At 42.2% G+C, this 27,315-nt stretch overlaps 1 protein-coding gene across 1 annotated transcript in view; it reads left to right on the top strand.

Annotated features, from left to right (window-relative positions):
• Vps15 (vacuolar protein sorting 15) overlaps window positions 1-27,311 on the top strand; it is a 29,480-nt gene extending 2,169 nt beyond the window's left edge. Inside the window, exons 6-35 of the mRNA XM_084599233.1 lie at window positions 334-483; window positions 590-691; window positions 1,474-1,643; window positions 2,903-3,029; window positions 3,923-4,092; window positions 4,335-4,617; window positions 6,479-6,573; window positions 6,643-6,682; window positions 6,764-6,846; window positions 7,188-7,275; window positions 7,408-7,555; window positions 7,780-7,826; window positions 7,941-8,042; window positions 8,270-8,404; window positions 9,608-9,745; window positions 10,570-10,746; window positions 12,758-12,814; window positions 12,899-12,942; window positions 14,290-14,436; window positions 14,659-14,707; window positions 15,477-15,699; window positions 17,043-17,238; window positions 17,860-17,990; window positions 19,323-19,407; window positions 20,015-20,112; window positions 20,239-20,343; window positions 20,735-20,860; window positions 24,573-24,730; window positions 25,191-25,375; window positions 26,277-27,311. Coding sequence (XP_084455359.1) covers window positions 334-483; window positions 590-691; window positions 1,474-1,643; window positions 2,903-3,029; window positions 3,923-4,092; window positions 4,335-4,617; window positions 6,479-6,573; window positions 6,643-6,682; window positions 6,764-6,846; window positions 7,188-7,275; window positions 7,408-7,555; window positions 7,780-7,826; window positions 7,941-8,042; window positions 8,270-8,404; window positions 9,608-9,745; window positions 10,570-10,746; window positions 12,758-12,814; window positions 12,899-12,942; window positions 14,290-14,436; window positions 14,659-14,707; window positions 15,477-15,699; window positions 17,043-17,238; window positions 17,860-17,990; window positions 19,323-19,407; window positions 20,015-20,112; window positions 20,239-20,343; window positions 20,735-20,860; window positions 24,573-24,730; window positions 25,191-25,375; window positions 26,277-26,490 — 3,873 coding nt within the window. The 3' untranslated portion in view covers window positions 26,491-27,311. The remainder of the gene's footprint in view (window positions 1-333; window positions 484-589; window positions 692-1,473; window positions 1,644-2,902; window positions 3,030-3,922; window positions 4,093-4,334; window positions 4,618-6,478; window positions 6,574-6,642; window positions 6,683-6,763; window positions 6,847-7,187; window positions 7,276-7,407; window positions 7,556-7,779; window positions 7,827-7,940; window positions 8,043-8,269; window positions 8,405-9,607; window positions 9,746-10,569; window positions 10,747-12,757; window positions 12,815-12,898; window positions 12,943-14,289; window positions 14,437-14,658; window positions 14,708-15,476; window positions 15,700-17,042; window positions 17,239-17,859; window positions 17,991-19,322; window positions 19,408-20,014; window positions 20,113-20,238; window positions 20,344-20,734; window positions 20,861-24,572; window positions 24,731-25,190; window positions 25,376-26,276) is intronic.
• Window positions 27,312-27,315: the final 4 nt, after the last annotated feature.

Raw genomic sequence — 27,315 nt, 5'->3', positions numbered from 1 at the left:
AAACGTTAGGAAATTAGCATCGATGATTTCGAAAAACAACTTCTCTTAAAAATTAGCAACATGTAACAAACTATTGAGCAAGCAGCACTGCTTCACCTTAGTCAAAGTGAGTTTGTGTTAATGGCAATAAAAATTTAATAGTAATTGTTCAGTTACTTTTAAAGCGCTGTAGTTTACCAGTCTAGCAGTTACGTTTCAGATGAATTGTAATTGGTCTTCTGTAAAGTGTACAAGGCCGGTTCAGATACAGTTCTTATTGTGGTCTGCTACTTGTTTCCGTCAATGAAGTCTCTTGTTATGCGAGGGTCACGTCCTGAACATTTTTCTATCCAGGAAACAGACAAAGCTGGAATAATAATTCGTCAATTTGTGAAAGACAACTTGTATGATCGCATCAGCACTCGACCATTCCTGAATTCCGTGGAGAAGAGATGGATTGCTTTTCAACTTCTCCATGCCCTGGCCTCTGCCCACAGCCGTGGGGTAAGCATACGGATTTCAGCACACTTCCTTGCTCTGCTTCGCCTTTCTAAAATGTTAAGCAAGGATTGCTGTCTGAAGAATGGGCGCTGTTATTCTTCACGCTCAGGTATGTCATGGTGACATAAAGTTGGAAAATATCATGGTTACCGGTTGGTATTGGATCCTGCTAACTGACTTTGCCAGCTTCAAGCCTACATATTTGCCAGAAGTAAGTGCGTTTTTTTCCCCGCCATTTTTCGAAACATACATTTTGTAACTAAAAGGCAGTTTTCTGTATAAATCTCTCCAGCTTGTGTCAAATAAATTATACTAGTTAGGCTTTTTGTATATTATGCAGGGAAACTTTTAAACAAATACAATTTTACCCTAATGTCCTCTGTAGTGTATAATTGTGCAAAAGTTAAGTTGAATTGTGTAGACTAAGACTTTTCCGTAACTTGCCACTTTGATGTTGGAAAAAAAAAAATTAATTACTGCACTTCAACTCCAACAGGTCACATAGGTAGCTTTCTGTATTGTTATCTAAAAACAGGTTTATTTGTATTTTATTGTATTACAGATAAAAGGATAACTGTCTTAGTAATCAGCCAGGTTGTGTCTTCTGCAGACAAAAGGTCTCTTATAATAGTGAGGGCTAAAACACACATGTTGAGCTTTGAAATGTTAGCCAGTTGCAGGAGCTGTAAAGAAATCGCATTGCCTTGATTTGGTGGTCTACTAATGTACTCTTCGTCACCCAGTATAAACTTGTTTTTCTTCCTCCTCTGTTTTCATCGTCAAACTGTAAAGGTGGGTGGAGGTATCATGTCTAACAATAACAGGTGACTATCATTGATCAGACCATTGAGCAAAAATGATGTAATCACTTGCAGCAAAGCTTACGTCTCTGCATGCAGCATAATAATTACTCACCAAAACATTGTCGCTGAATATGTGTTTGGACTTATGGAGTTACAAAATACATATGTATTCTTGTGTCTGTGTGTGCAGGATAATCCAGCAGATTTCTCATACTTTTTTGACACATCTCGGAGAAGGACATGCAATATTGCACCAGAGCGCTTCGTAAAAACCCTTAACCCTGACTCCAGCCATTATCTACCCGAAGAAGGCATTGGTACTGGGGAACTTACACCAGCCATGGACATCTTCTCGCTTGGGTATGTCCACTTTGAATTCGTTTTGTGGTGCAGTCTATTTAGTGGTTAAAATGCAGTAATGTTGTTAATTCTTCTTAGTTTTTTGAGCATGTGTACGCACAAAGGCATTGTCACAGTAGTGATATTAACACATTATTATTCTATCAAGAGGCCCTACCACTGGCTCACTAGCTAGGGTGCTTGACCAAGGACGGGGATTCAGTTCTAGCCGTGGCAGCTGCTTTTCGATGAAGACGAGGAGCAAAGCACTTGTGTACTGCGCAATGTCATTGCATGTCAAAGAACCCCAGATGGTCGAAATTTCCAGAGTCCTCCACTACGGTGCCTCTCATAGCCTGTGTCACATTGGGAAAACCCTATAAACTAAACCAAACCTGTTCTATCAGGCAATACCTATGTGGTTGGGTGCATAGTTCAGAAGGACTTTTTATGTTAGCATACTCAATATATCTCTATGCCTACTGGTAGGCTCTTTTGTAATGCACCTTAATAGCCTTTGTTTCAAATAAGTAATCCTCCTGTTAAAAAAGTTGAAGGTCGTGGTAGAATGAAACGAGATGAAGGCTTCATGCAGATTATAACTTACGGCTGTGATGTTGATGCATTTTACTTACCAGAGAGTCTGCCTTCTTCAAACTATCTAATCTTTTCTTTGTCTCTTGGCATTTAGATATTAGTCTTCATGACTTCACTTTCCTGTTTTATAATCTGAACTGGAGACATTTATGTGGCTTTTTCTGCATGCAGATACACAGTGTTATCATTTTTATGTTTTTGTCACAAACACCTGTGTTGTGGGGCTCCCATCAGGGCAAATATCACAATCTGAGCTTAAGTGGTTAATATACAAGGTGTATAGGTACGCGCAAGAAATGTTAGCAAACAAAGGATGAGACACATTTTGGCAAAACAGTTAAGCAACCTGAAATGGTGTTTTCAGGAATCCATGCGTTCACTTGCTGGTGCAGGCCATTTTTGTAATAGCTGCTTTTCTGTCACTTAGGAGCTTAAAGGTTAAAAATCCGCTAGGTTTTGTAAAGCTTTTTTTCATAACCAGAATTCAAGGAAACTGATGTACTTAGCAAGTGGATTGAGTGTAGTTTCACGTCATGTGCACGGCCATCCTCAATTTCACCATGTGTATTAAGGACGTCTGCACGTGTAAGCCAGTTCTGTCATGCTTTTGCGATGCTGCAAAAAACTTGTGCTGGCCAACGTTGAATAGGTGCTGTGCTAAACTTTTTTTTTTTGTGCCACAGGTGTGTTCTCACTGAGCTGTTCACTGAGGGACACCCACCATTCTACTTCTCTCAACTGCTTTCCTATCGAAGTGGGGAGTACAGTCCAGCAAAGATACTGGAGAAAATTGAAGATGCTGATCTAAGGGCAAGTCCTCCATTTCAATGCATTAGTAGTGGAAGCCCCATTGGGAGAAAAAGCCGATGTTGGTTTTATGTCATATCACGCTGCGACTCTCACTTTGCCATAATTGGCAGGTGGCGAAAGGGAAAAGGGGAATCTCTCTCTCCACTTGTGAGAGGAAGAGGTTGGCTGGTGGCTGCCACTGTGCCACCCCAGGAATTTACTTTGTAAAGCTGATAATGGCTAATAATGAGCCAAAATGACTTGGCAAAAATGAAAATGACTGAGAATGACTCGGCAGAAAACACAGCAGATGAGTTGAGCAAAGAACCTTTTTAAGGCTCGACCTGCGAACTGAGGCTTCCCCCCTCTACCCTTGTTCAGTGCGCCTTCAAACCGTGTAAGCCATCTTCTTCTCGTTCTACCTGGATCTTTAACATGCAAAGAAATAAATGGCAAAGTATACCATAAAATATTAAGAGGAAATAAGTAAAAGAGGAGAGTAGAAACTAGAAGATCTAATGATAAATTCATTGCCATCTCAAAGTGATAATGTCCTTGTAATTTTCTCTTGTCGGAAAACCTTGTTTTAGTTCATGCTACTATGGTTTGATTGCTTAGTGCACGTATACTGGCTTTTGTTCCAGCTTATTTAACCGAAACAAATGGTAATGTGCAGAGATTTCTAACCATCATAATATTTCACACAAAAAGAAAGTATTCAATATTTCAGGAATCAGTTTTTCCTCTTTCTTTCTTTCTCCTTTTTTTTTTTTTTTTTCAGGTTTCAAGCAATACCTCTCATTCAAATTCATTTTTCTTTTTTTGTTCTGCGAGTTTGTTTTGTCAGCTTTGCTAGTGAGTTTTGTTTGTGCCTAAGGCTACATTATGACGATGCGTGCCTTTGTGCTTAACAGAACATGATCCAGCACATGCTACAGAAAGACCCAAGCCAGCGGCTTTCTGCAGAGCAGTACCTGGAGCAGCAAAGGGACCGAGTATTCCCACAGTATTTTTATACATTCCTCAGAGACTACATCAAGGAGTTTGCCACGCTTACTCTCTCACCAGATGAAAAAGTAGCCAGGTAGGTTGCTGCCGGAAATTCACTTCGCTGTCTCCTTATTTGAAACATAGAAGCGCTATATAAGTAGGAAACTGTTACATAAATATTGCTAGGTGTGCCAAGGAAGGGGTCTCCATGCCATCTTCAATGCAGTGTATAATTAGCATAACGTGGCACAGACTCCAGTGTGTGAGAAGTTGTGCATAACTTCTAAATTACTTGTATTCACTTTGAAACTTTTCTTGCCCACATTCACTGTGCAGGCTTCGACAAGACATCCACGCCATCCTCTACTCATTGGTGCTACCGAAAGGGTCTCAGCATGACGATACCTCAATAGGGTGCAAGGGTGACCACGGTCCATCGGCTACGTCATCGTCAGTGTCTTCAGGGTGTGAGGGTCTCTTCATTGTGGTGGCTGTGCTCACTTCCTGCCTGCGCAGCCTCAAGCACTGCTCGGCCAAACTCCAGGCTCTTGAGCTCATCCGTGAGCTCTGTCCTCGCTTGAGTAGTGACATCATCCTGGACCGGCTCCTTCCGTACATGGTAGGGTGTATGATGCTGTAAGGCAGCTTAGAAACAACGGAATTGTGCCGTCTGTAGTTTGGATATATTCATTTGCCCGTAAAGTGCGATAACCTGTTTGAAAAGAGTTTGTGCCAAGCTGTTCTCTAAATTTATGCTGCCAGACAAGTGTAATTTTGCTTGTCTCAAGCATTAAACTGGCCAAATGTACAGTTACTTCTTTTTTATACTGAAAAAGGATACGAAGGATTGGGTTACATGCAAGTCAGGAATAGTGACTTTTTCCAAGATGAAAAACTTTCAAATGAAACTCGCTGGTCAACTGAATGCTGCCTTTGTCTAAGAAGACCAAGGGATATGGCTACATCGTGAAGAAGCTTAACTGTTCTTAAATTTGATATCAGTTGCTGTGCGATGTTATTGCACGTTAAAGATCCCCAGGTGGTCGAAATTACTCCGGAGACCTCCACTACTGCACCCCCTTCTCCCTTTCCACTTTCACTCCCACCTTCCTCCCTTCCCTTAGGGCGCGGTTCAGGTGCCCACAGAGCAAGTGTGACAGATACTGCGCTTTTTCTTTTCCGTGAACCAATTATTATAATTATTATTATTATTATTATTATTATTATTATTATTATTATTATTATTATTATTATTATTGTTGTTGTTGTTGTTGTTGTTGTCCTTGCAAAACACTCGGATTAAGTGAAGTACCTGTTGTTGTACTAAAAAGTTTGGTACATCCTACATGAGCTTTTCTGCAGAATTTTTCTCCTGTTAGTGACCTGCATGGCGATGTTACCAGCATAGTCCATGACTACTCTAGTATGTAGACAGCAGTGTGTTGTTAGAGCAGAATGAAAGCTTTTTAGAGTAGGCTTATTTGATTGTCGAGTTCCAGACACTTTCTGACAGGTCCTGACAGGTCTTGTCTTCCACACCAACAGGACACATCGCGGTCACATGACCTGATTGCCAAGGGCTGCTGGCATACTTGCCACAGAGCCAGGTGCAGCCAGGCTCCCCCTTTGTTGTTGTACCTCTTTGCCATAGCCTGCCAGCAAGCAATGCAAACCATCAGTCACCACAAGCAGAACCGAGCGCTGTTCTTCTGCAGTGGCACAGCACTGGAGATATGAGATGTAAAACTAGGGATAAGCAATAAAATGTGAATTAATCAGTGCCTTTAGCGAAATGAGCGCGACATGCTGCTTGCGGAGATGTTCGCACAAAGTTCTAATAGCCCAACTCTCAGCGGTAGCAGGCACCGGCCACACAGGCAAGCAGACGAAAGCATTTGGAAAAACATTTACAACAAACATTAGCTGCTCCAACACATGAGCAGTCCGCTTGCGATGATTTCAGGCTTGCACACTGACAACATTGCGAAACAAATGAACAAAAGTTTCTGGAGAGCGCAAGCAAGCAACCTGTGCCCGTGGCTCTGAACGTATCTGTGCGTAGTGAATTTCAACAAAAATTAAGCGAAAATTTAAAAATGAAAATTCTTACGTTTGCTAGTAGGGACCAGGTGCGGAGCACATATCAAGGTTTAATGCACAATATTGTTTTCAGAAATGTGAAAAGCTTTCAGAATGTGTACGGAGTCTAATTATGAACGACCACTAGCGTGGTACTTCGCTTTCTCAGGAGCTGTCCTCTGCTGTATACCGTCTAAAAATTTTCTGCCGGACACAGATAGTCAGCGGGCTGCTAGAAGTGAAAAACTGAACTCCTTGCGGGCACCTTAGTGGCTGCCTGCGAAAAACTGAATGCGGAACTTGAGTCAGCAGATAGCCCGAAACTGAAAATTGAATGTGTCCAGTATTAAGCTTTTGCATTTCATTCAATACTTTCTTGCAACTCTTTCCATATTTCCCAGCTTTACCTCATCAATGACAAATACCCGAGAGTACGCGCTGCAGCCGTGGAGACGCTCACGACATGCCTAACACCAATTGACACTCTGCCAAGGAGGTAGGGTTGTTTAGTTGTCTACAGGCTTGCGAATGCAGTAATGGACGCTTGATTTTTTCTTCCTTTCAGTGATGCAAATGTGTTCCCAGAGTACATCCTGCCCAACCTGGTATGTGTGTTCTTCCCGCACCCTCCTTCCGCCTGTGTGCTCATATCTAATTATCTAATTGCTTGTGGTCTCTCGTTACAGATGCATGTCACAATGGACGGTGCCGTCATTGTGCGGATGGCTCTTGCAGAGAACATTGCACTCTTGGCCGAGACCGCTCTGAGGTTTGTGATCGACAATATGTTCAAGGCAGCTTGACAGATGAAGTCACAATCATGGTTTCAGGAATGGATGCTTTATTGTAATGAGCGAACCATAGCTTGCTGTTTCTTTAAAATTGCGTGCAAAGAAACAAAAAAGAAAAGGCTAGGGAATATGCATAAATTACATTTCAGAACTATCTGGACAAGTGTTTATAATTATAAAATAACAGCAGGCTGTTGGCAGCGCTGGCTGCTTAAATCTTGTTAGGGTATATTACATGAATTTTGCAGTCTTTTGCCTACCGTTCTGTGTATTATGTACTGATATGGAGTTTCTCCTGCCTGTGCATGAAAACATGCAGATTTTTGGACATGAGCACACAGCACGAGGTGACTTCCCCTGATGGCACTAATGTAGAGGTGACTGCACAAGCTCAACATCATCACCAGGTGGGCAGGATCTCATTTTTTTCTGTAGGAGCAAAAAATGATTATGGCAAATCAGTCATAATTTATTTTTGGGATGGCTGTTGGTATAAAAGGTAGCTTTCATCTGATAATGGCATTTCTTTAACATTTCAGGGTTCCTATGATTCCGAGCTTCAAGCTCTCCAGCAAATGGTTCAACAGATGGTGTCGACACTACTGAGTGACTCGAACAACATAGTCAAACAAATGCTGCTGGAAAAGGGGATCACTCGATTGTGCTTATTTTTCGGTCGCCAGAAAGGTGCGTACATATGTATATGTACGCATATGTATATCCTAATTTTGAAAAAAAAAACTTTTTTTTTTTTCGCTTAGATGTTTTATTTTGGTTTCTCTCAAATTGTGTCACTTTAACTGTGAGGCTCAGTGACTGCAAGCATTAAATGCTAAATATTCATGGCGATGAGTTGTGCTCAGTCCTAGCTTAATAGCAAACAGTAAGGTGTTCCTGTTTTCCTCTTGCAGCGAATGATGTCCTGCTGTCGCACATGATCACATTTTTGAATGACAAGGTAAATTTCTTCATGAAAGCATATTTTTTACACAAATTAATATTAATGCGGATATGCATGCTTGAAATGTGCCTGCCTTGCATACTCCTGACGCTGTTTGTTTCCTATTTGCAGGAGGATCGGCATTTGAGGGCTTCATTCTTTGACAGCATTGTTGGCGTTGCTGCCTATGTAGGCTGGCAGTGCTCACCCATCTTGAAGCCCCTATTGCAGCAGGTTTGCTTTTCATTTCTCTTGCAGTGGTATAATGCAGTGTGCATTTGAGCTTTTTGAAGCCACGGTCTGAGTGATGCGACTGAATGGTTTTGGATGACAAACGGTCGGATGTGAAGCTATTGTGTTATGTGCCTGTGAGACGACTTGCTATTGCCATTCTTGAGCTTTAGTGTTACTGAGCTCAAAAAGGATGTGGAAACATTCTTTGGTTGGTTTATTCTCTCCAGGGCCTTGCAGACACTGAAGAGTTTATTATCAGCAAGGCACTGAAGGCCTTAACTGAACTTGTCGAGATGGGACTCTTCAGAAAACAAATGCTTTATGAGCTGACCTCCGAGACCATTCCTCTTCTCTACCATCCGGTAAGCCCTTGGACACAAAAGACACATACCTGGAATGTATCAGCATTAGTAACTATTAGTAATTGTAGTATACTTTAGGAATACTTTTCTCAAAGTTGCCTGATTAACAAGCTTTACTGTGAGCCCCTTAATCTTGGAAAATTAGTTTGTGCTGAGTGATTCATTCCTGTGCTGTCAGCGGTGGCAGTTGGCTACTTAACAATACACACAGCAGTTGCAAATTGTCACCCTGTCTGTGTCGGCAGTTTTCAGTCTTTCTAGCTTCGAGGAAACCTAACAGCTTGCAAAAGGTGCCAAGGACATGCAAGCGATCTGGCTTTTGTCGTTTTTCTGTCTGACACGTGCACATATAGCGACACCCGTGTCTCTTTAAAACGTGCCTAAGTGTGTGCGAATATTCAAAATTATAACTATCATTAGAATATGTTTGCTATTTGATTCATATTGGAAAAATTGATATTTATAATTTTCCAAATAATTTGAAAACTATCGAATACAACGTAAATTGTTGATTTCACCGCAGTGCACGCTTCTCCGCAATGCTTGACTGCATATACGATGCAGTGAAGCCTCCCTAAAACGCAGCAGGGCCGTTTTGTGACTATACTCCCGGACAAGTTATTGTGGCCATGCAGTCAAAGCTACAGATCCAGAATGCATCAGCTCACTGCGCAACAGAATATAGTGCCTTGATAAATTACGCGAATCGTTCTCTGTAATATTATATTATTACAGAAATGCCAATGTTGTTATTACATTAAGATTGTACTACAATACAGACCAGTACAAAAGTTAGTGTAGTGGATTTTAAAATTGGCACACGACACCGTGCAAACGGGATGGCCGCGCCATCTGCCGGGTATCTCTCGAAGCATACGTCTGCTGCTGCTGCTGCTGCTGCTGCTGCTGCTGCTGCGTCTACCCGTCGGTTTCTGTGCACTTGCGTAATGCGCTTTTTCGGCAGCATACTTAGCCCGTGATATTCTTTGACCGCGAATATGTTCGCTTAGACCTGAAGTAGTCGAAAGAAAAACATTTCTGCGTCGTTGGAGGCTCGGAAGCCATTATTTCAAGCGAAGGCTGAACTGAAACCGAAACCGTACCCGAGGCTAGATATGCCAGGACTACATGGTGTAGTAACACCATGACGAAAGCTCCTCCCCTGTAGCCTTGATTCTCTCTCCTGCTTCTTCGTGCTTTCAGAACCTGTGGATCCGGCAGAATACAGTTGGCTTTGTATGTGCTGTCACCAAGACACTGTCACTCGCAGACATCCAGTGCAAACTGAAGCCCATGCTCCAGCCTTACCTGAAACATTCAGTTGTTGAGATGGACAAGGAGGTGAGCATTAGTACAGGCATCGTCCAAACATGCTTTGACCTGTGTCAGGAAACAAACTCGTGTAGGGCTAATCTGGCACTCTGAATTCAATACTGTGATTTGTATGCATAGCTGCGACGTGATAGCTAAAAATGAATGTGCTTGATAGACCTTCAAAGCATGTAAGCAAAATGTTAGTGTTAAATGAAGTTTTTATTAGTTAAGCTGCTAAATATGAATTTAGAACAAAGAAAGAGGCATAGGTAGCTCCCGTCAGCTGTCATTCTTCGGTCTACACCACAGACTGTGAATGTCATTGTTACTTTTCTGTTTTTGTCTTTCACATCCTGGTGTGCTGTTGGTCAAATGCCGAGAGCTTTGCGAATTTTTCTGAAATGGTCATAATAATCACAAAGTGGGGAAGCATGCACCATTATAGGCTGGCTATGAGCGTCAGTGATTCTGCATTCCGCAACGCTATTGTACTTGTCAGCCACGTCATCAGTCATTTTTTTATCGTTTTTTGTCAGTATACAGGGATACTAGCTGATAGTCGGCAGGGCACAGAATTATAGACAGTCTGCCTTACTTATTCACTGTGCTTTTTCTTCGTGTTTACTCTGGTTGGAATATAAATTTAGCATGCATTATTATATCTCTTTATTTGTAAGTCCATTATCAAAGATCTAGCTTGAAACCTGTGCCGTGTTTTTTCCCCTCACAGGTGTATGCTTGCCATTTTGTTCTGTGAGAATTTTTCTCATTCGAAACTGTCGTAGCTGCTCATAAAGTATACTATGACCGGAGCCCAACTCACTGTCAGGTGCCCGTCTTCTTCGCTGCAGGTGGCCATTTTGAATGCACTGCAAGAGCCCCTGCCACGGAGTCTTTATGACTACCTTGTGAAGCTGGAGGCATTGCCCTATCTCTTGGAAAACCTGCGAAACAGGCAGGTTATGAGAACCATAGTTAGGGCGGGACACCAGCCAGCCTACACCGCTGTGGACCATTTGCTGAAGTCGGTGAGGAAGTTCTGCCAGTGCTTCATTGGCAGCCCACAATATGCCACCCATTGTTCTGTTCTTTTGTGGTATACTGCCTTTTTTCCATCCTGTGCATTCTTCTTTGCAAAGGGATACAAAAGTATACAGAGCTATCGCTAGCCCAGTCATGCACAGGCATCTTCTTTCATTGAAGATGCTTTCCTTTCACTTAAAGGCATGAGGCGGTCATTTGGTTTTACGTGCATTTAATATTTATTCCCTGTTTCCTACTGTGTTTTGTATATGAAAGAAATCAACAGTCGGTGAGACTAAGGAAAGTGCAGGGGATTTTTTTCCCCCTATTGAAGTGAATTATCGTACTGTAATAATTTTTTATAGGTGAAATAATTAAATGTAAAGTGGAAGAACAAATCAACCAGCCACTGGTGGCATCTGAATCAATGACCTCTGAATTTCATGCCCATTGCTCCTACCGAGTCACCAGCAGTTATGCAGTTTTCTACATTCTTGAGTATTAATGTTGCTTGTAAACAAACTTTGAGCCACCAACACCGTACTCACCCATAGCGGCGGACATTGCCTGTCCTGTATTAGCACCAGGGCCACGTAAACCATGATTAAACAGGGAGAGCTGCAGCTGTGCCAAAACCCTCTTATACCCCTGTCACACGGTCATTTTCAAAGGCGATTGAGTCGATAGCCTTTGAGTTATGTCACTGCTACACGGCAAAACTCGTAGGCTGTTGAAATAGTTCTGGTGTTTGGTGCCAAACTTTTATGGCGCCACTATTATTGCTTTCGGTTTTGCTAAAAGAACTAAACTCTTTCTATAAATGCAAAATAAAATACAACTGTTACCTTTTTTCTAGTAACTGCAGGTTTTTAGTTCTTATTAAAGGACGCCATATATATATATATATATATATATATATATATATATATATATATATATATATATATATATATATATATATATATAGGCAGATCAGTTAAGGGGAAATGAGGGTACTCGTTATAATACATGAAGGAAAAAAGCCAACAGTCGGCGAGGCCAAGGAAAGCGTTGGGGATGGTACTTTGTCTTTTTTTTTTTAATGTTTACTTGGATAAGCACAGAAATTAGTAATGTAATCTGTTTAGGGGAAAGATAATTAAACACAATGTAGAAGAAAAAACAACATATATATATATATATATATATATATATATATATATATATATATATATATATATATATATATTTTTTAACGTGTTGACGTTCATACGGCTGTGCTTTTCATTGTGTTTACTTTTCTCGGCAGCGCAGGTTACCGTGGTGAAGAGTACAAAAATGATGTATCTTAAAAAAATGATGCTATTTTTCAATTATTACGCACAGTAATATTTTACCGTGCAAATTAAAGATATGAAAAATTAACGCTTGTTCATGTTTTTGTATCGTAAATGCGCTGTGCACAAGAGTACACGTGGCGCTCCTCGGATCATTGCTAGCAACCTTGCGTGACGTTCGAAGGCCTTCGAGATCTTCATAGAGTTCTGAGCGCTTCCGTTGACTCGATAGACTGTCGACTCAATGGCCATTGAAAACGCCCGTATGGCAGCATTTGAAGGCCTTTGAGTCGATAGACAATCGGTTTGAGGGCCTTCAAAATGCTCGTGTGACAGCGATATTATTTACCTATGGCTTCGAGATTGCCAGAATCAAGGCGCTCGTAAGCGATAAATGCAAATAAATGTAGGGAAAGTGAGAGGCTTCTTTGATACACATATGAAATCTTTATGCATTTAATAATCTTTCACTCATTAAGAGCTTATCTAATTCACTTTAATAGCAGAAAAAGAATTCCGTACACTTTCGTTGGCTTCACTGACTCTTGGTTTCTTTTTCAATATTCCGTACATTTGTTGGCTCTACTGTGTTCTAGTGGAGTCCAGTGTAGAGGAATTAATATAGCTAATCATGTTATATGTATTTATTTAATTATATTGATATATAATTAATATATTAATATAGCTTTAATGTTTACAGGTTTATAGGAGGCTTCAATCGGATGGTGTGACAGAAGCCATGGAAGACAAAATTGTGGTATGTCAAATCTTGGACTTTGAAGGTTTGCATTTAAAGGCATCTTTTTGAGAGCTTTGCCAACCTGCTTTTTTCTTTTTGTAGGTTATGAAGGAACACCTGCTGAAGATTAATAAATACAAGCGGAGGTACTACTTACTACCCTCATTATTTATCAGTGTGAGGAGTCACGTCTGTGTGGTGGGACGCTTCGGTCATGTGGTGTCAATCTGTGTGGCTGTAACCATGCAAATGCTGGGTAACTAAAGCGAAAACTGAGAACATGTAATGAGCTTAACTAAATACTAAATGAGAGTAGCTTACATCTTCATTACTTCTTTGATTTCACAAATTGAGCTATCGACTAGTAGGCTACCCTGCATCACTAATTTTAACGCGATAGCTTTAAGGGCCCTGTGTCACAGAAAAGCCGATGACGAAAAGAAATAAAAGCTTTCCGGAAACCCGCAGAGTTGAACACGGTTGCGAGGCAAGCACGCAACCATTCCGCCACAGAACCGCATTGCTTCTTTCCGAATAAAGGTGTGCCTACTGTATGCATTGCCTTGTGACTGTCAGCTAATGTTTAGGTGTATCATTATAAAAACTAATAGTTAAGTGAGCAGCAAAGAACATTACTGCTTTGCTTACCTGCGATGCGGCACTCACTGGAAAATTCCTTCGATCGTTAGGCACTGCCGCAACAGGTGGCGGAAGCCGCCGCCCTATTGTCCGTCGTATGTAAGCAAGCGAAGTAGACGGACGTCCTTGTGGAACATTCTGGAATGTGTGTGCGACGGATTCAGTGCCAGCGGTGCCCTCTGCTAGTGCAGAGCGCTCATATGTGTAGTCTTCTGCGAGTGCCGACAGCGCATAATGTGCTCCTGCTCAACGAAGAGCATGAGAAGGCGATGAAAATAAGCCCGATAATGCTACCGCGTTGAACTCTTAAAGGCAAAGCTTAAGCATCCTCCAATTTTTTTATTTGCTAGCAGAAATTACTGTATTGCTGGTATAGGGAATAAACCTGCATTAGCTGTCAGCAAGTACACTTTTTTTTTTGTATATTTAAGCTCCCATAATAATGCTTCTAACAAATTTTTATGGTTCTAAAATTTAAAAAATTAGTTTATTGTTTGAAGAAATATGATATTTGGCGTGGGACGAGCACATATCAGAGTTTTGCTACAACACATGTATTAGTCTCATTAATTTTACTCCTCAATGTCTCCAGAATTACCTCTCCCGAGTATTTTGGTTACTGATACTCTTTTGGTGTGTCTGTGCAGTATTGATGCGCATAGTTTGAAAATCAGCTATTGGATACTATTGTTTGAAGGTGAAATTACATTGTCAGCATTACAATGGTTAGCGTTACTGCAATAGTTCCGGGGCATAGGATTTTAGGGCGTGCCTAAACTATTCCATAGTCAGTTAAAATTTTCCTAGAGGTATGACTGGTGACGTATGTTAATAGAATTATTGTCACTGCAAAGCGCTGCAGAATCTGAAAGTGTGGATGCCAAGCTACGGGGCGGTGAGATCGACCTGGAGAAGCTGTACATGTCAAACAGGTGCCGGAGCACAGACCTGCTTACACTCAAAATTGGAGATGAATCTTCGCAGGCTTTCATGCAGAGCAGGTAAGAAAAAATTAGGACGATGGCCTATGTTACGTCTGGCACTCTGCGAGAAATGTGAATTGTTGTAATGGCTGTAAAGTGCAGAGCTTGTGACGTGGCAGTGCGGAAAGCTTTGACACTATAACCGAGTAGTTTTTGGACTAGCACAGTCGTCGAATGCGTTCTTATTTTTGAAGTGCCAATAGTGACATTTGTTTAACTTTCCTTTCTTACGTACTTTAGGTCGTACAAAAGGAGAGGACCACCGGCTGAATCCCCTCAAGTGACCATGGCGAGTGATTAGCCTTATATACCCTCACCTATCTATGTAACACGTTTCATTTTGTAGCGTTCTGTTCACAGGTGCGCAGATATACCTTTTATGCGTGCTCTTTTATTTTGTTATGCATGTGATTAGAATTCTCATAATGGGGACCAATATAATGGCTTTTAGGGCCAATCCATTCTTTTTCCTTTGTTTGCATTGGACAGCCCTGTTTCCGACACACGAGCCAGTGGCTGATACTTCTGTACTTCTTAGTCATGATGTGAGAGGTGGCCATTACTAAAAATTAGCTGTGATTTAGATTGTTGGTAAACCTGAAGTTATGCGAAAGCAATCTGCGTGGCTACGCTTATGTTCACCATCAGAGTAAAGACATGGCTTTTGCGCATACTAGTAGTTTACTGTATGGTTACAGTTTTATGTATGCCATAGGGGAATCGCATCACCTATGAGCCCCCTTTTTTTTCTTCTTCTTTTACTTTGTCTTCTTCGTCTTCCACAGTGCCACGGTGCTATACTGATGGCTCGAAAACCTACTGCAGTGTAGCTTTCGCTACAGTAATAGATGGTGAGAAGGTTGAAACGTTGAAAGAATTTTTTGTAACAGCACACCTTATACAGATGATATCATTGCAGGTACTGTAGGGTAGTTTTTCTTTTCAACAAAAGTGCAAGTCCATACACTTGATGTTAAGGTAGCTGCTGTGCTCTCTCATTGTATTGTCCTATTGGAGGCATTGGATAATAGTCCTATCCTTTCATCTGCAAATTTCAGAATGAGGACTGGCAACGAATGTTTGGGAAGATTGAACTCCGAGAGCAGTCCCCGCCAAAGCTGCAGTCGCAGCCACCGCCTCAGCACTCGCCAGCTGGAGATGGAGATCCAAATTCAGAACTGCACGTCTCTGGTGCTGAGTCGGCGGAATCTGCTGCCCCTTCTGCGAACACATCTCCGAAACAGCCGCAGAAGATTTTCACTGGGATAACAATAGATTCAGGTAGGCAGAGCTGGCTATCAAGAGCTTTTGTGCGTCGAATTTGTAATGGACAGTTTGTGAATTTTCATAAGCTTGCTTCTTCTCACATCTCGGTTAGTCTGACCAAGATAGCTGAGTTTGCATTCAGAAAAGTGTGATGGCTAGATGCCATGCACCAATTGATCTCTATGGGGTACATACAATGCAAGGCTGTGCTTACTGTCACTTGAAGCATGAAGTGGCCTCTTAAGACTTTGGATGTCAACCCCCAGCACATTGTTAACGAAGTGTGTGTAGGATTACATTTGTTTAAACTTTTTGCTGAGCCACAGTAAACATAATGGCTCAGAGTTAGTATGCAGCAGAGGAACAGGAAAGGTAACTTTCAAAATGTAAAAGCAAACGCTGCACTGCGTAGTCACTAAGTCTGTTGCAGCTTGAAGTGGTAGTGTTTTCTTTCATGCTTTGTCGAGGCACGTCATCAGTATTGCATAAAAGCGTCCTTCAAACATCTCTTTCAAGCCTGTAAGTCAATGCTAACTTTATTTCCAATTTAGCACTGGGTGAGTCTCTTGAAGCGAACAAGTAAAACTGCACAAAAGATGGGACTGAAGGAACACACAGGCACAAACAAAGGGCAGACTTCCAACTAAATGTATTTACGAAAAAGGTGGCTTATAAAGCCTCTAAACAAAACAAGGAAGACACTATTGCAAAAAACGCTTTGCATAGTGACAACAGCACTTTATAGCAGAATCATAGCAGCTGTGGAACCCGAACATGCCCTTCAAGCTACTCAATCTCCTTCCTCGATAGCGATACTAACGGTGAACTGACGCAGTCGTCACCTCATTTGGCAATCAAGAAGGCTTTGATGGCCTCCCTTTCAGTCTTGTCTCGTGCCTTACCGTGGATAGTGTTTTTTTTCCAGATAAGGGATGCACCGCAGCTTCTGCAGTGCAGTGGTAAATTGTTACCTGTACCGGTGCGCATCGACCTACTGTGTTCAAGGGCCCACTCATTGCAGCATCGGCCAGTTTGGCCAATGTATACCCGACCGCAAGATAGAGGTATCTGACCAGTCCTGTCTTTAGCGCAGTTTTATTCATTCGCTTCAAATGAACCAACTGGCCCATCAGGTCGTCTTACGTGAGAATCTTTTGTACACTGGATCGACAGAAATGACTGATCTGTGAGAGATTTTTCATACTTCGTGGGGACTTTCAGAAATGAATAGAGCAACAGCAGCTTTTTTTTTCATATTCTCTTTACGCTTTTTTTTCTTCGCTCACATAATGCTTGCCGCGCGACTTGGTCTTCAGAGGGCGCTGTGCAGTTTGGGCAACAGTTGTGTTTGCACGCAGCCACGGTGCACTGTCTGTCATGCCACGCGGAGCTGCAGCTTCTGCTGAACAAGAAGCGGAATGAGTTTGCCCGGGAGCAGACTGTGAGGGTGGCCATCGAGGACCCCACACGAGAGGAGCGCCCCCTGCCGCCAAAATGGAGGCCGCGTGGCACACTGGTGGCCCACATGCATGAACACAAGGGGGCTATTCACAGGCAAGTTTTCTCCTTGATTATAGGCTACTCTATCACTCACTTCTAAGTGATGATCACAAAGTCTTTTTCAATCTTGACATCGTGTGTTTGAATTGTGAGGTGGGAAGGAAATGTGTTCTATTCTTTTTGTATGTTTCGTTAAGAAAACATCGTTAAGAAAAAAAAAAAACTGTCAATGCTTCTTAATATGGTCACAATCTATTCCAACACCGTCTGGATATTTTACACGTGTGTGAGGTGTCATATGTTGGTTTGGCACATGAAAAGGCGTGAAATTTGAGTGGGAACGAGCGATTGGTTGGTTTTTCTGACCTAACCTGTCTGAATGTGTGACAGAGTCTTGGTGAATGGATATTCTTGCTTTTGTTTTGCTCATGGCTGCTATAGGTAGAATAGAATTTGTGAGCTTGTGCTCAGCACAGCTGAACACCATAGCCGCAGTGGCATCACTGCATGTGGTAGGCGTCCTAGTATTTGGCACAGATGAGCTTTACTGAGACTAGGCGCAGAGGTGAATCCAGTCGGGCGTGGCATGGCGAAGAGTTTGTTTCCGTGACCTTGTGATGGTGGCCGGGTTGGCTCAGTCGTTGAGACTGCGGCTCCACATGCGTTGCATTGCAGGCTGCAGGTGATTCCTAATACAAGCCTGTTTGCCACATGCTCGGCTGACGGTCTGGTCAAGATCTGGGACTGGGGCCGCATGGAGAAGAAGGCCATTGCCAACCGGTCTCGCCAGACCTACGCCAGGATGGGTGGGTGGCACATCCAGTTGTCTGGAGTCTCTGCACAGGTGGCAAGCGTCTGCGCTGTAGCAAAACTGAGGTTTGGCAAAGCACTGAAGTATGCATGATGTATATGTATAACTACGGTAAGTAGACATAGAATAGCTGCCGCACCAAAAGCACTGTACTGACTATGTTAACGTGCCAAAAAAAAGGGAAGAGAGTTTGTTTCCTGTCTGACGTTCCACAGAAAAGTCTGAAGGAGCAGCCTGATTTCATGGGCATTTAGGATTCTCAGATTCAAACATGATTCTTCTTGGCGTACCGATGCTGTTGTTAGTTTTCAGTACCGGGGTACTTAGTATTGAACTCCGCAGATGCAAAAATTCTTCTGAAGTTCTTAAATTTACATGGTGTTCTTCATGTCATGGTACTGGGAGCAGTTTGTTCACTAAGCATTCTATTGCGCTAAGGAAATTTGGGTTCTTCAAATGTGAACTTTTTTTTTTTTTTTGCATTATGCTTACAGCATGTGGCAAAAAATTGATGTTCAGCTGTCTGATAAACAAATTTTGCGGAACCCTTTGCATATAAACACAATTAGGCTAGATCTTTGTATAATACCGAATGTAGGAAGTTAAATGTTTGAATTGTGTTTGTGTTCTCTTAAGTGGTGCTCATATTTGATTGCGTGCTGATAATACATACCAGAAAGTTTTTATGTACAGTTCAGTTACAGCGCTTGCTTGTGTAGAAAATTAGTCTTTCATCCCACCTGCGGGCGCTGTAAGCAAAATGATTCCGTACTAACTCGCCCAAATTTCCCCTTTACTATCCAGTGAAACCTGCTGAGGACCACGTTGGTCTTGTGGGCTAGTTTGCAAGAGTTTTTAATTCTTTAGAGCTAATTAGTATTGATTAATTGGCCATCTTTTTAATAATTGGCTTCAGGAAAACCCACTCATTGCCGCAGTGTGTTTTATTTCCTTTCAAGATCATAAAGAGGATTCTGACAGACAAGTACTATAGGCGAAATCTGAGATTGGGGATTTTAAATGCTGGCACACTAAAAAGTACTACAGACCAGGCCACGTGACTCTCAGTAGCCCTCATTTTGTTTTACTGGGCTAGGACACACCCTTTAAAATAAACTCTGGAACAGCTAGAAGTTTTTGCATGTGTAATGCACAATATGTATAGTGTATATATTAGTATATGTTTTCAGAAGCGCATGCTGTATAGCCAGCTAATACCAAAGGAGGAGCATACCCTGTGCCAAATGTTGGTGTGCAGTATATCGAGACACCTTATGATGATCTTCGCTTTGCACAGCTTTTGTATGTGCTGTGTTTATTACCTCAGATGGACAGGTCACGTGTATGACAGTGTGCCAGAGCATGCAGTCCTTGGCTGTCGCATCCGATGCGGGCACCATCCAGGTGTTTAGGTAAGTATGATGCAAATACTATCAACACTTGCACTTGCATTCTAGCTTGTCTCTTGGTGCCCATTTTTGCCTAAATCAGGCTATTCAGTGTACCGGTGGTTTGCCGCATCTGGTGTGGGACCTCAAACATGGCAGGCCCATGTTACACGAGCCACAAGGCTAAGTGGGCTGCGTGCACTGCATCTGGTAATTATTTCATAAGGCTTATATTGTCACGGCTTCGGGAATGCTTTGAGGGTACAGGGTCTCGACACCGGTCTCTTGAAATCAGGGCTGACACTTGAAACAAGAGCGGAGCTCTAGCAAGAGCAAGCAACTTCATCATTAGTGCCAGGCTGCTTGCTGGGTTCTAAGGCTTGACACGAGGCAGTATGATCATACTCAAACCACTGCAGTACAATTCTAATGAGTGTTAGACTGTAGTATTACCATTCACAAAAACTCTTTTATGTTGCTTTTTGTTCAGGGTGATGTGGCCACCTGAGCTTGCATTCTAAGTGCTGGCATGCTTTGTATGATTAGGAAATTAAAGCACAATGCAACTGTAGAACTGAGATTAGAGCTGATTTGAAATGCAGCAATGACTTGGCATTGCCTGGTATTGCAGAGTCGAGCTGAACAGCAACAAGACAAGTCCACTCAAGACTCGATCGCTAGACCCACATGAAGATGGGTGTGTTGTGGATCTTCAGCATTTTGACACAGGTTTGTGAGTTTGCACTAACTCAAGGAGCACATTAATCCTGCGCAAATATAAATCCACTAGCTTGATTTTCTCACAGCGTGGAGATGTGTGTCTACAGTTGAGGACTTAATAAGCATTTGTTACAGGTCTGCAGTCCGTACTTGTTTATGCCACCGTTTATGGCTCCATCATCGGCTGGGATCTGCGGTCGCCTAGCACCGCATGGTGTTTCGAGAACAATCCCAGGCATGGTATGTGGTACTGGCTCATTTGCCTCCTTTGTACAAAATCGAGAGACAAAAAAATATTCTGATGAAAACAGTTTGCGCATAGTTTGCGCATGGTACTTTGCAGCACGAGGGACGTAGTGGTTTTTGTACAACTGGAGTTGTGAAACATTGAACTTGAGTAGAATATGCCTCACAGAAGCAGTGCAGATAGGACAACAACTGTACCAATTGTGGGTCAGCAGTTGTTCTGCTTATCCTTTGCTGTCCCGTCTTTTATGCTAGTTGTGTTTTGTCAGTCGAGTAGCCTGCATGTTCGGTTTGAGCATAGTGTCAGTTTGAATTAGAAGTGCAGCTTCTCTGTTTCACTTACAAAGCAGAGTTCATGTCGTAATCTTTATTTTCTCCACAAAAGGTGTGATCACGTCGTTCTGCATCGACCCCCAGCACAACTGGCTGGTGTGTGGCACCTCGGAGGGCAAGCTCATCTGCTGGGACATGCGCTTCCAGCTGCCTAGCACCATTGTCAGCCACCCTGCTGGCAAGTGTCTCTTCCATTCACTGTTCTGGGGCAGTGAATGCTGGTTGTGTTATTCTGTAGCAGTGGCTCATTGTATCATGTTTTCTAGGCAGTCAGTCTCATTGCACTTATAGCGTTTTGTTTTTCATGATCCTTTGTTTCTTAGCAACCTGTTGTGGCTTACGTTGTGCCCCCTAGAAGCGAAATACGGGTGACTCTCTAATCTCTGAACTGCCACTCCCGAGGCATCTCGGAAGACCATGCATGCGCAACTCCTGCCGATCTTGAGCATACTCGTGTTGCCATTATAACTCACTCCCTGCCACTCCTGATACTACTTGTATAACAATAATGATGCAGATTTGTCGTGCCATCTGTGGAGAAGCTACATAAATGCATAAATCTTGCAGGGTAAATTTTAAACGACGTAGGAATCGGATGTTTCTCCACCCTCATCACTTTCTCGTTTTCCGCACTGCATCCATGGTGAGACAGTGTGCCATGTACATCCACGGCTTTATGGGCAAAGAAGAAAGAAAACGACAAACTGCCGATGAATTCTTCCCGATGAATTTTTACTCAAATGAAAATGTCAATGATGTAGCAGCTGAGCTAAAAAGCTTGTCGAACGAAGGCAGTTAAGAAGTGATCTGGCACGCAGAACGTGAAACACCTCAGATAGCAAGATGGAACTAGGAAAGTACAGTATCCTGCCCTTTTCTAGTTTCTCCGTCTTATTGTGCTTATTGTGCGGAGTGTGCGGAGTGTTAAAACAAGGAAAGGGCATAGTGCGCAATATGCAGCCTTCTGAGTGCTCTGAACGCTCTTCTGCGACACTGCGGATGACATCAATATGTGATCTGCAACCACTCTTCGGCACAAACTGCTGCCCGTGCATTGCCAACATGCAATCTCCAGTTGCATGATATGCCTGTGAGTAGTGCATGTTGGCATACAGTCATGAAAAAATTAAATCTGTCGTCAACAGATCTGAGTTAATGCATTCCGTGTTCTTTTCCATTCAAATTTTGTTCATATTGGATGATATGAATATTTTTCTGGACCCCCTGAGACTTGTATCATCAAGATTCTACAGTGCGCCAATCTCGCAAGAGCATGCGTTCATTTATGCTCAGGCTGTCCAAGTGATGCAAAGCTTGGTGAACCATGGGCAAAGAAAAGATACATTAGGATCCTGACGGTTGTGAGCAGCATTCGGTTAATATTAGGCAGATGTTCTTAAATTTGGCATAGAGCAGCCTTGTAAGGGCTTAAATTCAAAACAACTGAATGACTGATAGCACTGTGTTTGGCATCAAAGAAAAAATGTTTTCCGGAGTCCTCAGTAGCTGTCTGCCCATTTACGCATCTCGACACCAGTGGGGGGACATGGCTCTTAAAGCTATTTTTCCTAACATTTCAACAAATTTGACAAAGCCTGGCATTCTGATTCAGTTTCTTGCACTGATTTCAAATATCTGACTGTTTTTCCAATTAGCCAATTAGTTCAAAAGATAAACTAATTGTTCATAATTTGCAGGAACAATGAAAAAATAACTGCACTACAAAAAATTCACATGAACAGTTTGCTAGGTACTAGAAAGCATAACGAATACAATGTTAGGAGCACTTTTTTGATATAAAAAATATTAGCGATGTTATAGCAGTTAAAATTTCACTGTTCCGAGTGTGGGTGCCCTTCTGTCTGATTTAGAGCGAAATTGAAAACTTTGAACTGTTATACATTGCTGATATTTGTTATATCAAAAAAGTGCTCCTAACTTTGTATCCGTTACACTGTCTAATACCCAGCAAAGTGTCCATGCGAATTCTTTGCAGCGCGGTTATTTTTTCATTGTTTCTGCAAATTATGAGCACTTAATTTCATTATCTCTTGAACTAATTGGCCAATTGGAAAAATAGTTACATATTTTGGAATCAGTGCAAGAATCTGAATCAGAATACCAGGTTTTATTAAATTTGGTCAAAAATTGGAAAACTAATTTTAAGAGCCATGGCCTCCCTTAATAATAGTGTCTATGTGCACCTACTCAACCTGACATGTCAGCCATTTTTGGTGACCTGGCTGGGTTCACATATGTTTGCCTTCAAGGGAGTCTGCTGTGCCATCATTATCTGGTTGTCACGTTGAAGAAATAGGGCCAGTGTGTCCATAACTGAACTATTAAAAGAAAGCTGGCAAATAGATGCAGTGTCATATGATTCTCCAAATAGAGTGAATGTTGCACGTGTCAAACCTTGTAGCTTTCAGCCACACTTGACATAGTGTGGCATTTGGGAGGAGATTACATTTCCAGAGACAAAGTGACAGTGTCTTCATGTAAGGGAGTGTTAGGCCCCCTTTAAATGAACTGGCTTGCTTTATCAAGAGAAAAGTGCGTTATTGATGTTGTGTGACTGCTGCTTACTATATTAATAGGAGCTTGTGCATATGAAGGGTTCATTTAACCAGTTAGCTGCCCCGTTGTATTGGCTCAATAGTTATGGTGCTCAACTACTGAGCCCATGGATGCTGGTTCAATCACGGCTGCAGAAGTGGTGTTTTGATGTAGGACAAATGTGAGGCATCCATATATTGTGCAATGTCAGTGGATGTCAAAGAACCCCAGGCGGTCAGAATTACTGGAGCTTTCCAATACAGTGTCCCTCATTACCAACCGGCGTTACCAACCGACAGCCACGTTTTCTGCCAAGTTCACCATTTAGCCATTTAGGCAATTGCTTCGGTGCAAGCTTTTCTGGGCGTGCCTGTGCCATGTTTGCATGCTAATTGTGCATCGGACAATCTACAGCCCACTTTCACTGTACCATGGCATTTGTTTCTCTTGGAACTCATTGCCAGGAGTGGTGCGACAATGCATCCATTTATTGTGGTTTCGTAACGGCCATTGCACAGTCAGGATAAATTTATATACTAGGGTGTCCTTTTTGAAGCATTTTGTAGCCCATAAATTGTAATAGACGTCTGCTGTGTCTGTCATACCATGCCTTTAATAATGTTGCATATCTCATGGTAGTGTTGGGTTTCTGGAAATCACCTAGACAAAGCAGAGACACAGTGGCAGTTCATCCACCATGCGTAGGAGAAGCATTGTTGGCGATGGACACTTTGTATATGGCTGAACTGGTGTTTTGAAAAGCGGGGATCCAGTTGCAGCAGTACAATTTTTTCTTGGGGAACCTTACAGAAGTAAGGTTGAAAGTTGGGCGAGTTGAATCTGGTTCATTTTGAAGGTAGCGCGAAAAACGAGGACCAAGAGTAGAAGGACACAACACGAGCGCTTCGTGTTGTGTCCTTCTACTCTTGGTCCTCGTTTTTCGCGCTACCTTCAAAATGAACCTTACAGAGATAACTCGCATACAAGACCTAATATCTAACGTTAACTTTAGTTAAGTTTATAAAAGCAGTGACAGGTGCATTACTGAAAGAATTTGATTGACCACAGTATGGCACATAGAGCTGTAACAGCACAGCAGAATCCGTATTTTGAGCCAAAGACTAGCCAAGCCAAGCACAAAATGTGCATTTGGTATCGCCAAGGTGGATGAGCTGCTTCTGAAGAAAATTGCTCAGTTTTGGCAATGACTCTTTCCAGTCGGCAATTTTGAGTGTTCTATAGCTCTATGGTACTTTGGCACATTTTTCTTTTAATTTTGTGCCAAAATAGTGTTTAACTGTGTTGTCTAAAAAGGGGTCGTGGAATGTGCGCAGGCGCTCGTGTGCGTCGGGTGAGCATCGACCCACTGCACCAGTCTGGAGTGTGGGCAGCCGTGGAAGGCAACAATGAAGTCTCACTCTGGGATCTGGAGACACAGGCTCGATTGCGAACCCTTTGGGCGAGCACTGCTCCACCCCTCAGTGAAAAACAGGTGCGTTCAAAGAACAAAACAAAAAAAGGAAAGAGAGGTTTAGAGCAATGCTTGGGGAAATGGCTACACATGTGAGCAGCTACGCTGCATTAGCTGCACAGCTTTACATTTTTTCTCAGAAAAGCTGCTGTGTTTGTGTATATTAATGTTGTGCCCTTGTTTCCTCCTTGTCATCTTTTTTCTTTTTACCTCATATACCACTCTTTCTTGTTCGTTTTTTTTGCCTGAAATAGTGCATTCTTTTGTGATGTGAATTAAGAAATCTTTTGTCTTGCCCTATTGCCCAAGCTTATCTGTAAACCTCTTCGGTGATTTACTTTTTGTATAATGCTTTCTTTTTTCAGCAGTCTTGCTTGTTTGAATGAGAACAAGGCTAATAGTATAGTGTGAATAAATAATAAAAAATAAACACACAAATATAGCATTTCCAAGGTGCCGTGTATCTGTCATCTATATCCAGGCACACCCATCGGCACAGGCGCATTCGGTGTACAGCATGTACATCAGTCCCTTGGAGTGCGGACCGTTCATGCTCACAGCTGGCTCCGACATGCGCATTCGCTTGTGGGACATCAACAACCCGCTGGCATCACATGTTGTTGCTGGGTCTGCTACGGACACCCTGACGCCATCCTTCAGCTACAAGTACGTATGGAACTTTGGCACCGGAGAGTGATTTGTGTCTGATGTGGGTCGTCCATCGTATCGGTTGTTTACTGCCGTTTTGTGCTGGGGATGGGTAGCGTCCTTACGTGCGCAGAATCAATTTCCTAGCAGAAAGTCAACTAGTGTAAGCAAGCGACCACTTTTGGCTCGCTGAGTACGATTCTTTAGGTGCTATTCAATGCATATTCTCTCTGTTTTTGTGCGTTTGTTCTCAGTTTGTGAACTTTACTGTGCTCAAAAGCCCTGGTGTTACTAGCAATGCTCAACTAAAAGGGGAAATTGTGTGTCCAAGTTGAGGATGTGTGCTGCGGACATGTTCATTTTGAACTTAGGTATGGAATCTTGCTTTAAGTGCACTGCTACTGGAAGGAAGTACACTTTTTGCGAGCCATAGATACTGTATTCATTTTAAACCAATCGCTCACTGAACATGTAAACTGCTATTTCACCCAAGGAAAGCTGGACATCCCGCCTGTGTGTACGCATCTTGTTGGACGAGGGGTCCCAGAGCCACAACAACTGCAGCCAAAGTGGAAGTTGTACTTTGGCTCTTAGTGCAGTTCTCTGCACACATTAGGCTGTGCAATGCATATCGTAATTGCCATGTTGTACTGCATTATCGGCCTAGGCTGCCATTCGTGGGAATTTCAGCTGATTGTCTGAATTCAGTGAGATTTCAAATGCATCATTTATTGTTCCAAGCCATTGATCTGATTTTTTGTGTTTTGTTAAGCTGAAATAATTGAAATCAACCATCTAGCACAAACAAGGTTGTGCATATTCAGTCATCTATGTAGTCATCCATTCAGTGCATATTCAGGCGTCCAGTTGTTTTGTGCACAGGTCGTTCTTCGATCCACTGATGCAACTTCCTTTTCAGGTCGAGCCTTATAGATGGGACGAAAGTGATTCAAGAAGTGTACAGCAGCCGTCCAAAAAAGGACCAGCCCAACACGGAGCAGCCAAAGCGTCACCCTGAACAACCGCCAACTGGCCACAATGACTGCATCAGTGACATTGGCGTTGTACAGACCACCAGCCAGACATTCATAGTATCTGCATCTAAGAACGGTGTGGTTAAGGTGTGGAAATAATGACTGCAAGGCACAAATAACTGCGCCAGTTATGCAGTTGACTGTGTTGTGCGAATGGTGCAACTAACGTTCGACACGAACCGATTCCATGTGGTAATATAAAGTGGTAAATGTCTGTTTTTATAAGTTATTTGTTTGCGACGAGTGTGTATGTTTCTGAGCTGGACTGCCCATATTAGCAGACTGTAACAAAAGTGCCATCTTTGCTTTTGGATGACAAAGCAAGTTTCCTTCATAGAAATAGGTTTAAAATGCATGTATGCCATTGAACATTGTGTGTATGTGTGCGTGTTTTGTGGCAGATGGTTGTGAGGAATTAATAGCTGCAGTAAGTGTTCCACACCATTGCACCTGCTGGTATGGTAGGGTAAGGTTATTTTGTTCAATTGCCGACCCATTTGTTCATATAAACTTCATTTACAAATGGAGTCGATTGTACATAGCAAAGCTGTTTGATAAAGACCATGTTTATAGTAATTTAATAAACAGTATTATAGCCCAAATCTTGTTTTCCATTTAATTAAAATGTATTAGAATGTTTTCATTCTGCATTCTTAAGGAAAATATGTGGGGGCAAACTCTACAAGCACAGAGAGAGAGAAAGTGCCGTCCTGCACCCTCTATGCTTGTAAAATATATGCCCATATTTTTTTTCGTTAACAGCTTCCAACTGGCTAAGCTTTCTATCTTATAGTTCCTATAGATTTGGCTCTTCCCTTGGTGTATTTCTTTCTATAGCAAAGCTTTAACTGAGCCAAAGCAAGGTCCTTTAAAAGTGGTAAGGGAGCAAAAAATTAAATTCTGATGGCTCACTAAACCCACAAG

This window comes from Amblyomma maculatum, chromosome 3 (assembly GCF_055883805.1).
Source record: "Amblyomma maculatum isolate TAMU_Amacu chromosome 3, ASM5588380v1, whole genome shotgun sequence".
Classification (NCBI taxonomy): domain Eukaryota; kingdom Metazoa; phylum Arthropoda; class Arachnida; order Ixodida; family Ixodidae; genus Amblyomma; species Amblyomma maculatum.
The sequence above is the reverse complement of the archived record's forward strand: the minus strand, read 5'-3'. Positions and strand labels throughout refer to the sequence as shown.